Here is a 14952-nt window from a genome sequence, read left to right as displayed (position 1 = left end):
ACAATTTTGTATAGATAGTTTTTATGAGTGAGTGTGCATTATCAGTATGAATAATAATGAATAGATGAATAAACAACAGAGTGTAGAGTACCAGTGTCCATCTTGATACAGTGTTGTAACTCTGTGTTTGCTGCCACTGACGTCAAGAGTGCCAGAGTGCCACAGTGCCAGTATCCGTCCTCATGAACAGTTCCCTATTTTATCGTTCAGTTGACTATATATTTCCCAGTTATTCCCAACCCGAACATTTCATTCCCCCATAAATTGTATCTGGATTTAATAGCTTACTAGACCCCCCCACCTCCCCTTATGATGTTTGGACTCTACTATACACGTTGGTCTTGTGGTTAAAAATTTTATTAGTGTGTAAATGATTTCGGAATTTAAAGTGGATTTATAAATTGAATAGAGCTGAGCAAAGTTACTCTATATACAACTTCTAATAAACTCATTACTAAGTGGCATTCAACGTTGTACACACACACACACACGGATCAATCATCATCTTTATAATCAACATTGTAAAGCACATATTTCAGGGTACAGAATCGTGTAATTGGTTTGTATCTGACTTGAGTCCTTTATTCTGTTTTACTTTCAGCTAATGTTCAGTTTATTGATGGTCTGTGTATTTGTCTAGTTACTTATTTACTTATTTATATTTCAGTCTACACGAGGACGCAATAGCACCGCGGTACACCAGACGTCGCCGCAACACCACCCAGTACCACTCGCACCACAACACCACTCAGTACCACGCGCACCACAACACCATTGTACCTGGTAACCGCTACTTAATATCCTCACTACCCCATCACCCTGTATTAAGAAGACCCCATCACGAACCTATACTGTATTTTTCTTGATGGGTAAACACAAAGTCCCATCATGGTATCAGGTCTTCCGGGATCTGTGATGTTAGTGGTTGGCAGCGCCTCCTCCGCCACCACCATCACCACCGACCACCAACCCTTTAATTGAAATGTGGATGGAATGTGTTGACTTGTCGTGTACTCACCAGCACAATAACTCCGCCGGTAATGCGTCGAAAAATGAGTTTGGCAGGTTAAAACACAAATCCAATAAAGGCTGTCCACTCGCATTTAGGCTCCCGGATGGAGAAAGTGTTTTTGATTGGTACAATTAAAATCCAATTTCACAGCTGTCATATTGGTTACACACACTTTGCTCCCTTCCTCTCCTCCTCTGGGTCAGACGCGTGTGGGCTGGCTGGACTCTGGGCTGTGTTAGTGAGGAGTGGCTAGAATTCTCAGCAGGTCGTCTCTTATTCTGTTTCTTTCTTCCCTAGACTGTGGCCGAGGGAACACATCTACTGTACAAGTACATACTATAGAGTCTCTGTGCGAACTTAACACCCTTAGCGGTCTACTTTGTACAGTTGCTTCAGTGAATGAGTTAAGGATATTTCTTCATATCTCCTCAGGTAGGAAACAATTCAACTTACGAAACTTTGAGAATCAGGGGCGGGCTTGGAGTGTACAAGGGGGAAGGAAGGGTGACGGGCCTCACCTCACCTCACCTCACCTGCCTGCCCAGCGTTTCTACACACCTGGCCAATTATCAAGGGGCCGTGGAAGAGGTGGTCGTGGCGTCAACACGGGGCTATTTATCGCCAATTTTAGGCGGGTTTCTGGCGTGTTTGACGGCGCGATAATTTTCAGCTGCTTGGCTATATTAGCGAGGACCCTGTAGCATTGTAATTATCCACAAGTCTAGTGTAAATTTTTTCCAATGTTTGATGCCACGCTAAAGCTCAACTAATTTTCTGTATCCTGGTGTGTATTTTTTTTTGTGTGTGTTGTAATTAGACTTTGCTTATAATTCTTTGAAGCAGACGCCATTGGATTAGAAAAGTGCCAGAGCATTTGCGTTCCCCGGCCGTAGTGTGACAGGTTAAGGCGCGATAATGGTGATGCATGATGACAAACACTCGTTATTATCACGTCGACCAGAGTGAAACACGAGGCAGTAAGTAGTGCCCGCCAGGGAGGGAGGGGCAACGAGCAGCAGGACACACACACACAAAAGCGCGCAGACATTACAGTATATACACAAAAAACTCTCTCTCTCTCTCTCTCTCTCTCTCTCTCTCTCTCTCTCTCTCTCTCTCTCTCTCTCTCTCTCTCCACACACACATAAAGGAAGAATAAGGTGTGATAACTACAAGAACCACTTCATCATAAGTCTCTTTTTTATCACTTGTTAGTTAAGTCACCATCATTATACTCGGCTGTCATTATTAACATTGTTGGACCTGGTGAGTACGATGAACGACGATTAACATTACGTAATATAAAAGACTTTAGGGTCAGGGGGAGTTATTTATGTTGTATAATGAAGATAACATCCAGTATTCTGTATAAAGTTAACAGTGTTATTTTTGTTCGGCTATGAATGTACTCTTGACATTATCACCTCCGTTTTTATTTATTTTTTATATATCTTATCGGATTTTTACAGTAGAAGTTGGGGTAAAAAAAAAATAAAAAAAAATTATGAAGAGCTGACAATAAATTTATTCCATTCATATTTCGTCAGATTTTTTTTTTTTTTTGGCGAATTTTGTCTGGAAATGATATATCATTATTACCTTGACTCTGTGTTATCTTACCTAAAAATGTAGTCGCTATTATTCACTCGTGCAAATGGGGGATGAATTCGTGTTTGTCAGTGGAAAGACACTTTACAATTTCCACGCACCAGCACACGGAGAAGTAATGGAACTTCTGCCACTGCGAGAGAAAGACAAACATCTGATTAACTTTTTTGATCAGTTTATCATTTTGCGTTCCACACACTTTACGTTGTTGGGTTTTTTTTCGGTCCCCCGCGTCCCCCTGTTCTGGTTAATAAGACGAGCCATTCCACCGACTACTAACTCAAAACAATGAATGAGAAAAAGTAGCTAAGTGTGTGTTTCCAGGGTGCCTCGAGGGGTTTAACCTGCCTCTAATGAGCTCTATAAAAACCTCGGTAGGATAAAATCACTACAACGGACCACTCAGCGGCCAGAAAAAGTATATAGTCTTTAATTATACGTCTCCGCCACACTACTTGCTCCTGGTACTCGACCCTATCAACGCTCGACTTTCTCATGATTCGACTCTCTCATGATTTCACACTTATGATTCGACACTCTCATGATTTCACACTCTCATGATTCGACTCTCTCATGATTCGACCCTTTCATGATTCGACATTCTTATGAATCGATACTCTCATGATGACCCTCTCTCTCAACCCTCTCAGAGCTCGTGGACCTGCTAGAACCCTCGACCTACACCTGCTGGAACCCTTGACCTACACCTGCTAGAACCCTGGACTTACACCTGCTGGAACCCTCGACCTACACCTGCTAGAACCCTGGACTTACACCTGCTGGAACCCTCGACCTACACCTGCTAGAACCCTCAACCTACACCTGCTGGAACCCTCGACCTACACCTGCTGGAACCCTTGACCTGCACCTACTAGAACCCTCGACCTACACCTGCTGGAACCCTCGACCTACACCTGCTGGAACCCTTGACCTACACCTGCTGGAACCCTTGACCTACATATACATCTGTCTGAAGCTCCAGACCTGTACCTAAACGAGAGGTCAACCTAAAGATTAATTTTCCCGGTCAGTAACTAACTATTATTGGGATGGGAAACCAGAGATGACCAAAGGTACCTGTTGATCTGGGGTGGATTACATTTACACGGAGTCGCAGGCAGGCAGGCAGGCAGGCAGGCAGGCAGGGAGGCAGGCAGAAGCAGGTGGATCCATCATTCAGATAAGCATCAGTAATTATACGCGAGTTTCGTCATTTTCTTGAGCATGGAGAGAGAACGAGGAGGTGGGGGTAAAAAGTATGAGAGGGTGGAGGGATGGAGGGTGAGAGGGAGTGTAGGTAAAAGAGAGAGGGTAATAGAAGGGTGTTAAGAGAAAGGGGTGTAAGAAAGATGGGTGAGAAAGAGAAGGGAGATGGGAAAGATAGGGGAGGGGGTGAGAGACAGGCACAGAATTAGAGAGAAGGACAAGTAGAATGAGGGAGGGAAAAGAGAGAGAGAGAGAGAGAGGGAGACAATTAAAGGAGAGAGAAAAAGTTAAAGAAAACACAATAAATGAGAGAGAGAAAATGTGAGAGTGTGAAAGAGTGAGTGTGAGTGTGAGAGTGTGTGAAATAGTGTGAAAGAGAGAGAGAGAAAGAGAGAGAGAGAGAGAGAGAGAGAGTCTAGTGGCTGATTTATGAACACTACGTCAGGTGTCTGATTGAATTTGCAGATACAGGAAGATAAGGCCGCCTCCCTCTAACTTATTATTGGGCTTCAGCGGGGGTCTCTGACGGCAGAGGTGATGGTGTTAGTGGTGGTGTATGGAGGTAATGGTGTAGGTAGTAGTGGTGGTGTATAGAGGTGATGGGGTTAGTGGTGGTGGAAGAATTGAATTTTGATTTTTGCCACGTACAGCGGCTAGTTTATTGTGCACTACATATGTATCCTGTGAGTGCAAAAGGATGACACAACAGTGGCCACAAAGGGTTTGTATATAACAGACTCCCGTAGTCAGGATATTATTGTGCTGAATGTTACAGAGTATCTCAAATACATTGTTTGTTTAGTTCTGTACACAGAGGGTGACTTATGAACGACTGCGTGAGTACAGCAGTGTGAGGCAGTATATCTGGCCGCACACTTTGTTACTCACATTTGCGTGAGAGGTATTCAAGCACATTGTGTGTTTGGTTCTATACATCTGAAATGACTTAACTATCAAGTGCAAAAAAAAAGTGGACACTATCCTAATATGTCGGCTATCTTGCCATTAGAGATAAAGTGCTGTGCCATTTCATACAGTGTGCTTGAATCTGTCCCTATAAGGTTCTATTGTTTCACAGTCAAGGACGTAGTGTTCGAGTGTGTGTCCAATTTGCATTTTGTTTTGTTTACAGCTGCATGAGGGACATACAGCCAGAGGTACCGTATATCCTAACCTTAGTCTAGCGGTTACAACATCTAGTGATCTTGTTACCTGCTCCATAATATACATGTTCTACTTGATACAACCCATCATGGTAAACACCCTTGACACACCCCCAGGCTCAAGGAAACATACATATAGTGATAATTTTTGTCTGTATTTCCATTTCCATTTTATTATTGAACCCGAGGCAGTGAAGCAGTGCCCAGAGAAAGGTCCTACCCCATAACTTACCTCCTCAATCGTCATACAACAAGAACCCACTCCAGGGAACCCATTAACCCACATGTGCTGACCATCGACCCACATGTGCTGACCATCGACCCACCTGTGCTGACCCACCTTTGTTACCCGTCCACCCATCTGTGCTGACTATCGACCCTATCGACCCATCTGTGCTGTCCCACCTTTGTTACCCATCTGAACAACTTGACCCACATTTTGCTGCTCCTCAAACTCACCTGTACTCTCCACTTAATTCACCTGCACCACCTACTTGGGCCAACTTCCCCATCTACCCAGCCTACCTACTCAGCCCACCTATTCCAGTTACCGTCCCTGCGTAGCCCACCTTCCCTTGTACTGCCCACCTTCCCCTGTGCTGCCCACCTGATGGCCAGTCGTCGATCACAGGTGACAGGTTGTAATTGTTTCTTCAGAAGGGGCGTCACTGGGCACCTGCAGGGGGCCACTTTCACACCTCCTTCGCCTCCTTCAAGACAACCCTTAATCCAGTTCAACGCCTCCTACTCCTCCTCCCACTTCCACTCCTCCAGCAACGCCTCTCTCTTAAACCAGCTCACCGACTTGAGGACGATTCGTAAACCCACTCAGTATCTGCCAGCCAACTCTTAAAACTGTATAATTAAGAACATTTCACTTCCAGGGTAAACTAGTGTGTGTGTGTGTGTGTGTGTGTGTGTGTGTGTGTGTGTGTGTGTGTGTGTGTGTGTGTGTGTGTGTGTGTGTGTGTGTGTGTGTGTGTGTGTGTGTGTGTGGAATTTTATTTTTTTTTGCCGCGGACAACAGCTAGTTTATTGTGCACCCCATACTCATCCTGTGAGCGGTAGCGCAAAAAAGGATTACAAAGTATAGGCCACAAGGTTCTATTTTTTCACAGTCTAAGACAATTGTAAGTGAGGGAGAAGGAAGGGAAGAGAGAAAAGGAGAAGGAAGGGGTAGGGAAGGGTGGGAGAATAAGGTGATAGGAAGGGAGGGAGAAGGAAGGGAAGGGAGAATGGGAGAAGGAAGGGAGGGGGAGTGAAGGTGAAGAAAGAAGGATTTAATTCAAGGAAACGGTGACCGGAAATGGGTGAAGAGAAATGAGAAAAAGTGATAAGAAAGACGGAAAATATTTTGGTGAATGAACTGATGAAAGAAACGATGAAGTTAATAACAGAATAACAAAGGATGGGAATAAAAGAATAGAATACATACAGGAAAAAAGAAAATGAAAATATAAGATAAAATGTGATAAATATATAGACAAATAGAAAGGCTTAAGAGGAGCAGGATTGATGATAACTTGAGTTTTGATTATTCGTTTTTAACTCGAACGAAGGAGGAAGTAGAGAGGAAGAAGAGAGAATAAAGATAATGGAGAAGAATAAAGAGAATACTAGTAGGAAAAAAGTGTAACACGTAGGATAGAGATAAAAGAAGAATTGAGAAAATAAATAAAAAACAGTAAATGAAAAACAAAAAAGTTGGGTTCTCTCTTAGCATCAATCTTGACCAGCAACCCGGAGTTAACATACCCCCATAAACGCTAACCAGGCAGTAACGAGCGTACTTGATGTAGTTAATGGTGTTAAATTGTGGCCATGATACACCACTTGCTTTGGCAGGTCCGTAATCTGTGTGCTTGTTGAGTAATGGTAGGAGGTGAGCGGAAACAGCAGACGAGAGAGGGTGGAAGAAGGAGGAGGAGGAGAGGGAAGAAGAAGAGGAGAAGAAGAAGAGGAGGAAAAAGAGGTGGAAGAAGGAGGAAGAGGGGGAGGAGGAAGAAGGGAAGCAAGCAGTGGCAGCGACTTTCATAGAGACTCAAGTATAGGGCCCGGATTCTCATGGAAGCTCCACAGGTTAAATGCTTCTTCCTAATAAGTAACGAAAACAAAAATACTTTCCTACACATTGTTATAACGCAGTGATGACGCCCAGTAATGTCTCGAAAGTGCACACAGACTAGAATTTATCTTTTATGTACAATTAAAGAAAATGAATAGTCAGAGGTTCAGGAACGAGAGAGGGTCTTTGGAGTTACCTGAAGATGGCTCCCGGTTTCTCGTCACGGCTGCAGTGGTGTTATTGAGTCCTTGAATGGAGATGTTCAGAAGTGTGTGTGTGTGTGTGTGTACGCTTCAGGAAGGACCGTGAAGGCTAGTATCTTCATAATTCAGCATAAACATTCATCTTCACCAAGGTCAGACTTGAATACGAAGTTCACTGACCTACATCCTCCTTCTGTCCGTCTGTCTACTGGCCTCTCTGTCCGTCTGTCTGCCTGTCTGTATTTTAAGTGCTGACGATTAACTTTCCCGGGAATGTGGTCACTGTTAATGCTAATGATGTGTGTGTGTGGGGAGAGTATTTTCTGCTCTTACACACACACACACACACACACACACACACACACACTCTTTTGTAAACACCGAATGTATATTTTTACCTGCTAGACAAAGAGACTATAAAATTAGCTCCGCCGCTGCAGCTTTTGACACGCAAATTGGAAGGTTGTAGTATCATTTACACGTGACGTTAGTGAGTTATTGCTTCTTCATGATCGTCTCACTTGTGTCATTCTGTCGTGATTATAACCCAGTTGTTTTAAGGTGTTTCCAGGTGGTGGTTTTTATTTCTTTGTTATTTTGTTTTATATACATTTTAGCTGTTATTGTTGCTGTTGTTATTGTGTAGTTCTGGTGTTATTGTTATTGTTATTGATGTATGGTTCTAATGTAATTATTGTTGTTGTTGTTACCAGGTTGTAGAGTTTTTATTACAACTGTTATTTTTATTTTTCCCCACTGTCTCTTTTAAACCATTACTTTAGAGTTATTAAACCATTACTTCAGTGTTATTAAACCATTACTTTAGAGTTATTAAACCATTACTTCAGTGTTATTAAACCATTACTTTAGAGTTATTAAACCATTACTTCAGTGTTATTAAACCATTACTTTAGTGTTATTAAACCATTACTTCAATGTTATTAAACCATTACTTCAGTGTTATTAAACCATTACCTCAGTGTTATTAAACCATTACTTCAGTATTATTAAACCATTACTTCAGTGTTATTAAACCATTACTTCAGTGATATTAAACCATTACTTCAGTGTTATTAAACCATTACTTCAGTATTATTAAACCATTACTTCAGTGTTATTAAACCATTACTTCAGTGTTATTAAACCATTACTTCAGTGTTATTAAACCATTACTTCAGTGTTATTAAACCATTACTTTAGTGTTATTAAACCATTACTTCCCACCCCATACACTTGCAATACCTCCCACAGCGTTTTTCTCTCCGCCTTATCATGTGTTTTTCCAAATCTACTATAAACCATTAAAACCATCCGGAAGTAATAAAAAACAAGCAAAAAACTTATTAAAACCAAGATAAAAGGCATAGATTAAAACAAAACATAAAACGATGTTGTATTTTGGTTTAAATCTGCCAACCCTGGACTCAAGAGCTTATAGACAACTGAATAAGGGAAACGAACAGAAAACAAAAAAAAATTAAAAAATTAAACATTAAAGGAATAAATAAATGATTGACAAACTAAATGAAGAACAACATAAGAACAATTAAAGGAAGAACATTATCAAGGTATAACAAGAATAACAACATAAGAACAATTAAAGGAAGAACATTATCAAGGTATAACAAGAATAACAACATAAGAACAATTAAAGGAAGAACATTATCAAGGTATAACAAGAATAACAACATAAGAACAATTAAAGGAAGAACATTATCAAGGTATAACAAGAATAACAACATAAGAACAATTAAAGGAAGAACATTATCAAGGTATAACAAGAATAACAACATAAGAATAATTAAAGGAAGAACATTATCAAGGAAGAACATTATCAAGGTATAACAGGAATAACAACATAAGAACAATTAAAGGAAGAACATTATCAAGGTATAACAAGAATAACAACATTATTTATCCAGAACATAATACCAAAATCACTTCCCATCGGTGGCAGCATTATTACCAACGCATTCTCTACCTCAGAACCCAATTTCTCAGGGTTCATTCGTCCATTAAAATAATCTGTCTGTATTAAATAAGTAATCAGTTTCTCGCTCGATAGGGACGACCACTCAAGCGGAATATGGAATCTCCAGACCGTGGGGCCAAGGCTCTCCATCTGGGGGTGAGGCTCTCCATCTGGGGGTGAGGCTCTCCATCTGGGGGTGAGGCTCTCCATCTGGGGGTGAGGCTCTCCATCTCGGGGTGAGGCTCTTCATCTGGGGTCTCTCCATCTGGGGTGAGGCTCTCCATCTTGGGGTGAGGCTCTCCATCCTGCAAGGGTGAGGCTCTCCATCTGGGGGTGAGCTCTCCATCTAGGGGTGAAGCTCTCCATCTGGGGTGAGCTCTCCATCTGCAGGGGTGAGGCTCTACATCTGGGGTGAAGCTCTCCATCTGGGGGTGTCCCATCTGGGGTGGCTCTCCATCTGCAGGGGTGAGGCTCTCTATCTGGGGGTGAGGCTCTCCACTGGGGTGAGGCTCTCCATCTGGGGGTGAGCTCCCCATCTAGGGGTGAGGCTCTCCATCTGCAGGGTGAGGCTCTCCATCTAGGGGTGAGCTCCACCTGGGGTGAGGCTCTCACTGGGGTGAGGCTCTCCATCTGGGGTGAGGCTTTCCATCTGGGGTGAGGCTCTCCATCTGGGGAGTGAGCTCTCCCTGGGGGTGGGGCTCTCTTCAGGGGTGAGCTCTCCATCTTGGGGTGAGGTTCTCCACTGGGGGTGAGCTCTCCACCTGGGGGTGAGGCGCTCTCTCCATCTGGGGTGAGCTCTCCATCTCTGGGGGTGAAGCTTTCCATCTGAGGGGTGAAGCTCTCCATCTGCGGGGTGAGGCTCTCCATCTGCGGGGTGAGCTCTCCATCTGGGGTGAGGCTCTCCATCTAGGGGGTGAGGCTCTCATCTAGGGGGTGAGGCTCTCTCCATCTAGGGGTGAGGCTCTCCATCTGAAACTGAGGCTCGTCTCCATCAGGTATAACCATTTTGAAAGGTTAATAAGTTGGATTTTTCTCGAAGGTGTATATGTAAGAACGTATCTCATCACCCAAGGAGGCAGATAGATGAGATGGCAGGTGACCAGACACGTAAGTAGCTGGGTAACAAGTCAAGCACACAGGTAAGGAAACAAGACAAACAGGTAGGAATATAAACAGACAAGCAGACAGGTAGGTAGGCAGGCAGACAGGCAGGTAAACACCAAAAAAAGACAGTTAAAGGGTTGGTAAACAGTCAAGTAGTCAGGTAGATAAATACGATAAGGAGGTATGTAGTAAACAAACAAACAGGTAGGTAGGCAGGCAGGCAGGTAAACAAACAAAAAAGACAGGCAAGTAAACAAATAGACAGATGGGTAAACAAAAAGACAACATGGCCAAGCAAGTAGATTAACAACCATGCAGGTAGGTAAACAGACAAACAAGGGAGGAAAACAACTAAGTAAACATGCAACAACAAGCAGGTGGACGACACAGGTAAGTCATCAGGAGTGTTGATGCTGTTGTTGCAGGTCTAGGGGGAGGGATGGTAAGGGGCGCCCACCTCGTAAACCTGTCCACCTTACAGCCCTTAATTAACGTCATTACTTTCTTCACGATAGAGAAAAGAAGAAGAAGGATTTTCCAGCGTTTGTCCATGTCAGGGATTAATTTAATTGGCCCGACTCGACCCCCAGATTTAGGGGATAATTCGCCGCTTCCCTTCCAGACAGACGCCTCAATTATTTTTACGAAACAACAGAGCATCGGCAACCGCACACACAAACACACACACACACACACACACACACGCACACACATACACACATACAATAAAACCTGAGCTAGAGCATCGGATATTAGAGGCCCCGAACTACATTACTCGTTAACCTGATGAGATGTTAGCAAGAAAAATTGTCTCCTAAAAACGCAAAGCTAATTGTTAATCACGCATCATTCAGTAGCGAGGGACGTCTGGTCTTGTAATTACTAAGCCACTAAAGAAAAAACTCTTGCCCTTTTATGCCTGAGCAACGAGCAACGAGTGGGGACAGCCCTGCCAGGATAAATCTGACCAGAGCGGGGGTGGGGGAGCAGGGGTGGGGGGCAGGAGTGGAGCAGGAGTGGGGGAGGAGTGGGGGGCAGGAGTGGGAGGGGGGGGAACAGGGGTGGGGAGTGGGGGTGGTGGAGTGGGGGTGGGGGAGTGTTCCTCTGGTGCTTAGGGATGTTTTGGAACCGGTTAGTGGTGGTGGAGGATGTCTGGGAGTCCTTTATGATGTTTTTAGAATGTTTAGGAGTAATTAGTTGGGGATGTTAAGAGGGTTACTTGGTTGTCTAGGATTGCTCAGAGATGTTTGGAGATGTTTAGCCGCCAAGCCCTCATAAAGCGATTGTCTTTGTGAGTTATTGTGAGTTATTTTTTTAGTTCTTTTAAGTCCTTGTGAGTCCTTATGAATGCTTGTGATACCTTATGAGTCCGTACGGCCACCGCCAAGCCCCCATAAAGCCAACTTCCCCTCCCTCCCTCCCTCCCCTTCTCTCCATTCCCTTCCCTACCCTCTCTCCCTCCCCCTCTCTCCCTCCCTCCCTTCCCCTCTCCCCCTCCCTCTCTCTCCCTCTCTCCCTTCCTTCCCCTCTCTCCCTTCCCCTTCACTCACTTCCCCTCCCTCCCTCTCAAACCCCTTCATCCTATTCCCCCCCGTTCTCCTCTCTCCCCTTCCTTCCTTCCTCCATCCTTTCCCCTTCTTCCATTACCCTCCCTCCATTCCTTCCCCTCCTCCATTCCCCTCCCTCCTCCCCCCTTCCTGCCCTTCCCTCCCTCCTTCCCCTACCTCACTTCCCTCCCTCCATTCCTTCCCCTACCTCCCCCCTTTCCTTCCCCTCCCTCCCTCCCTTCCCCTACCTCACTTCCTTCCTCCTTCCCCTCCCTACCTTCCCGACCCTTACCCTCCCAAACATTCATTCTCCCCCTCCTTCCCCTACCTCACTTACCTTCCCTCCCTCCACCCTTCTCTTCCCCTCTCTCCCTTTCTGCCTCCCTCCTGTTAATTCCCTCCCTTCCCCAACCTTTACCCTCCCTTCAGCCGTTCCCTTTCATCCTTTGCTTTTCCTCCCTCCCTCCCATCCCCTCCCTTCCTTCCCCTCCATTCTCCCTCCCTCCATGGACCTGGTAGGCTCATTGGCCCCATGGAACTACCAGGGGGTTCCAGGGCTCTATCAGAGCAAGGGGCCCCATGGGACTGCCAAGGGTGCTCTCAGAATTCACATCGGGTGCCCGGGCCCCCATGGGATTGCAAAGGGAGCCCCTGGAGCCCTCCAGGGCCCCATGGACCTGCCAGCGGCCTCCCCAGGAGCCCCACCAGAGCCCGGGCCACATGGGACTGCCAGGGACTTCCAGAGTCCCCATCAGGCCTCAGGACCGCATGGGAGTGCTAGGGGCACCTCCAGAAGCTCCACCAGAGCCCTGGGGCCCACGTGACAGTAAAATTTCCCCATCACGACCAAACACACCATGGGCACCTAGCGGAGGCCCCACCAGGGCCAGGAGTCCCATGGGACTACCAAGGGCGCCTAGGAGGGCCCCTGGGATCGCCGCCGCCCCTGGGTGTGCCCCTTGAGGCGATGCCGCTCCTGGGAGGGACCCTGGGGGCACCACCGTTCCAGGGAAGGCCTCTGAGAGGGATCCTTTGGAAGCCGTCACCCCTGGGAGGAACTTGGGGGAGTCGCTGCCTCTGGCAAGGCCCCTGGTGGCACGGATATAGATATAGATATAGATAATTAGATCCCTTTACCTGACTGAGATTCTAAATTGGTTCCATACATTTTCTTTATTCCCAAGCCCCACCCCTGAAAGAGCCCCTGGGGGCACGGATGCCCCTGGGAGGGATCCTGGGGGCACTGCGCCCCTGAAAGGGCCCTCCTTGATGCTAGGGCCCCTAGGAGGGCCCCTGGCGGTACCGACGCCCCTGGGAGGGATCCTGGGGGCACTGCGCCCCTGAAAGGGCCCTCCTTGATGCGGGGGCGACTCCAGGGGCCCTCCCAAAGGCTGGGTCCCTGGGGCTCTGCCGCCAATGGGGAGTCCCTGTGTGTGCCGACACCCCTGTGAAGGATCCTAAGGGGGCTGCACCTGGTAGGGCAAATGGGAGGGCCCCAGGGAGCACTGTCCCTGTAGGGCCCCTGGGGTAGTTGTTTTCGCACTATTTAAATCACTGGGAGATATGGCGTTAAATAAATACACCGCCCATCATCACATTTCCAATATAATCGCATCATGAACAATGTAAAGGAGAATAAATATCCAACAGGAAAACATAAGTTGGGGTGTTGTGCTGACTGATTACTCTGTTCCTCTATTGGCTGCTATTTGGTGGATTTACATTTTATTCCACCAATCACAGTTAGGTAAGGGATTGCTGGACGTAGGCACTAAGTTCGACACCTTTTGCAGGGCCCCTCTGGGAGTCGCCACCCCTGGGAGGGCCCCAAGGGGCGATAACGCTTCTGGGAGAATCCCTGGCGGCGCCTCCGGCTTTGGGAGGGCCCTTCGGAGCGCCGCCGGCCCTGGGAGCCCCCTTGGATCGCCGCCACCTTTTGGAGGGCCCACGCCGCCCCTAGGAGGGACCCTTAGGGTGTCGCCGCCAGTGGATGGGCCACTGTGGCGTCGACACCCATGGGAGGGCCCGTGGGGTCGCTGGCATCCCTGCGAAGAGCCCATGGGGGTATCGACGCCACTGGGAGGGATCCCGGGATGGCTGCCAAACCTGGAAGGGCCCTTGGGATCGCCGCCACCACTAAGAGGGCCAATGGGGTCACCGCCGCCATTGGGAGGGCCTTTGTGAGTGCCCCTGGAGCCGCTGCCTCCCCCTGGAGGGTACCTGGAGGAACAGCCATCCATGGGAAAGCCCCTGTGGGCGCCGCCGCCCCTGGAAAGGCCCCTGTGGGCGTCATCGTCCCTGGGAGGGCCCCTGGGGGCTCTCCGCCACCCGTTGGAAGACCCCTGGGGGCTTTCTGCCAAACTGGTGAGGGTCCCTTGGGGCGCCGCAGTTCATGAGAGGGCTTCTGAGAGGGACCCTTGCATAGCCACCGCCCCTGGGAGGGCCCCTGGAGGCGTCGCAGCCCTTGGGAGGGCGACAGTGGGCGCCGCCGGCCCTGGGAGGTCCCCTGGAAGCGCTGCCACCCCTGCCAGGGCTCCTGGGATCGCTACCGCATCTGAGAGTGCCCCTGGAGTCGCCGCCACCATTGGGGGATGGGTCCCTGCAAGGGCTGCTGGGACCGATGCCTCCCCCAGGAGGGCTCCTAGAGGTGCTGTCGTCCATTGGAGGGCCCCTGGGGGCGCCACCGCCCCCGGGACTGCCCCTGAAGGCTCTGATACCCCTGGGAGGTCCCCTGGGGGCGCTGGAGCCCCTGGAAAAGCACCTGAAAGGGAACTTGGAGTCGTCGCAGCCCCTGGGGTGGCTTCTGGAGGCCCAGTCGCCCCTGGAAGGGTCCCTGGGAGCGCCACTTCACCTAGAAGGGCCTCTGGGGGCTCTGCCACCTTTGGGAGGCCCCTTGGGGTTGCTGCCGTCCCTGCGAGGCCCCCAGGGGGCTCTGCCGCCCTTGGGAGATCCACTGGGGTCGCCACCGCCTCTGAAAAGTCCCCTTGGTCACCGCCATCAATGGGAGGGCCCCTGGGGGTAGTTGTTTTCGCACTATTTAGTTAGCTGGGAGATATGGAGTTAAATAAATAC

The 14952-nt window shown here is 47.7% G+C and overlaps 3 protein-coding genes across 3 annotated transcripts in view; 1 reads left to right on the top strand and 2 right to left on the bottom strand.

Annotated features, from left to right (window-relative positions):
- Positions 1 to 10694: 10694 nt before the first annotated feature.
- LOC121856147 (proline-rich proteoglycan 2-like) lies at positions 10695 to 13840 on the top strand. Its single transcript, XM_042351462.1, has 3 exons — positions 10695 to 10723; positions 12426 to 12706; positions 13674 to 13840. Exons 1-3 carry the CDS (start codon positions 10695 to 10697, stop codon positions 13838 to 13840), a joined length of 477 nt encoding a protein of 158 aa, XP_042207396.1.
- Positions 13841 to 13849: 9 nt separating this feature from the next.
- Positions 13850 to 14173, bottom strand: LOC121856036 (U1 small nuclear ribonucleoprotein C-2-like). Its single transcript, XM_042351305.1, has one exon. It carries the CDS (start codon positions 14171 to 14173, stop codon positions 13850 to 13852), a length of 324 nt encoding a protein of 107 aa, XP_042207239.1.
- A 97-nt stretch (positions 14174 to 14270) lies between these two features.
- Positions 14271 to 14952, bottom strand: part of LOC121855938 (tetra-peptide repeat homeobox protein 1-like) — a 35630-nt gene continuing 34948 nt past the window's right edge. Inside the window, exon 4 of the mRNA XM_042351159.1 lies at positions 14271 to 14892. Within this exon, the coding sequence (XP_042207093.1) occupies positions 14271 to 14892 (622 nt within the window). The remainder of the gene's footprint in view (positions 14893 to 14952) is intronic.

The sequence above is a fragment of the Homarus americanus genome, unplaced genomic scaffold, assembly GCF_018991925.1.
Source record: "Homarus americanus isolate GMGI-L3 unplaced genomic scaffold, GMGI_Hamer_2.0 scaffold1024, whole genome shotgun sequence".
NCBI lineage: Eukaryota > Metazoa > Arthropoda > Malacostraca > Decapoda > Nephropidae > Homarus > Homarus americanus.
The sequence above is the reverse complement of the archived record's forward strand: the minus strand, read 5'-3'. Positions and strand labels throughout refer to the sequence as shown.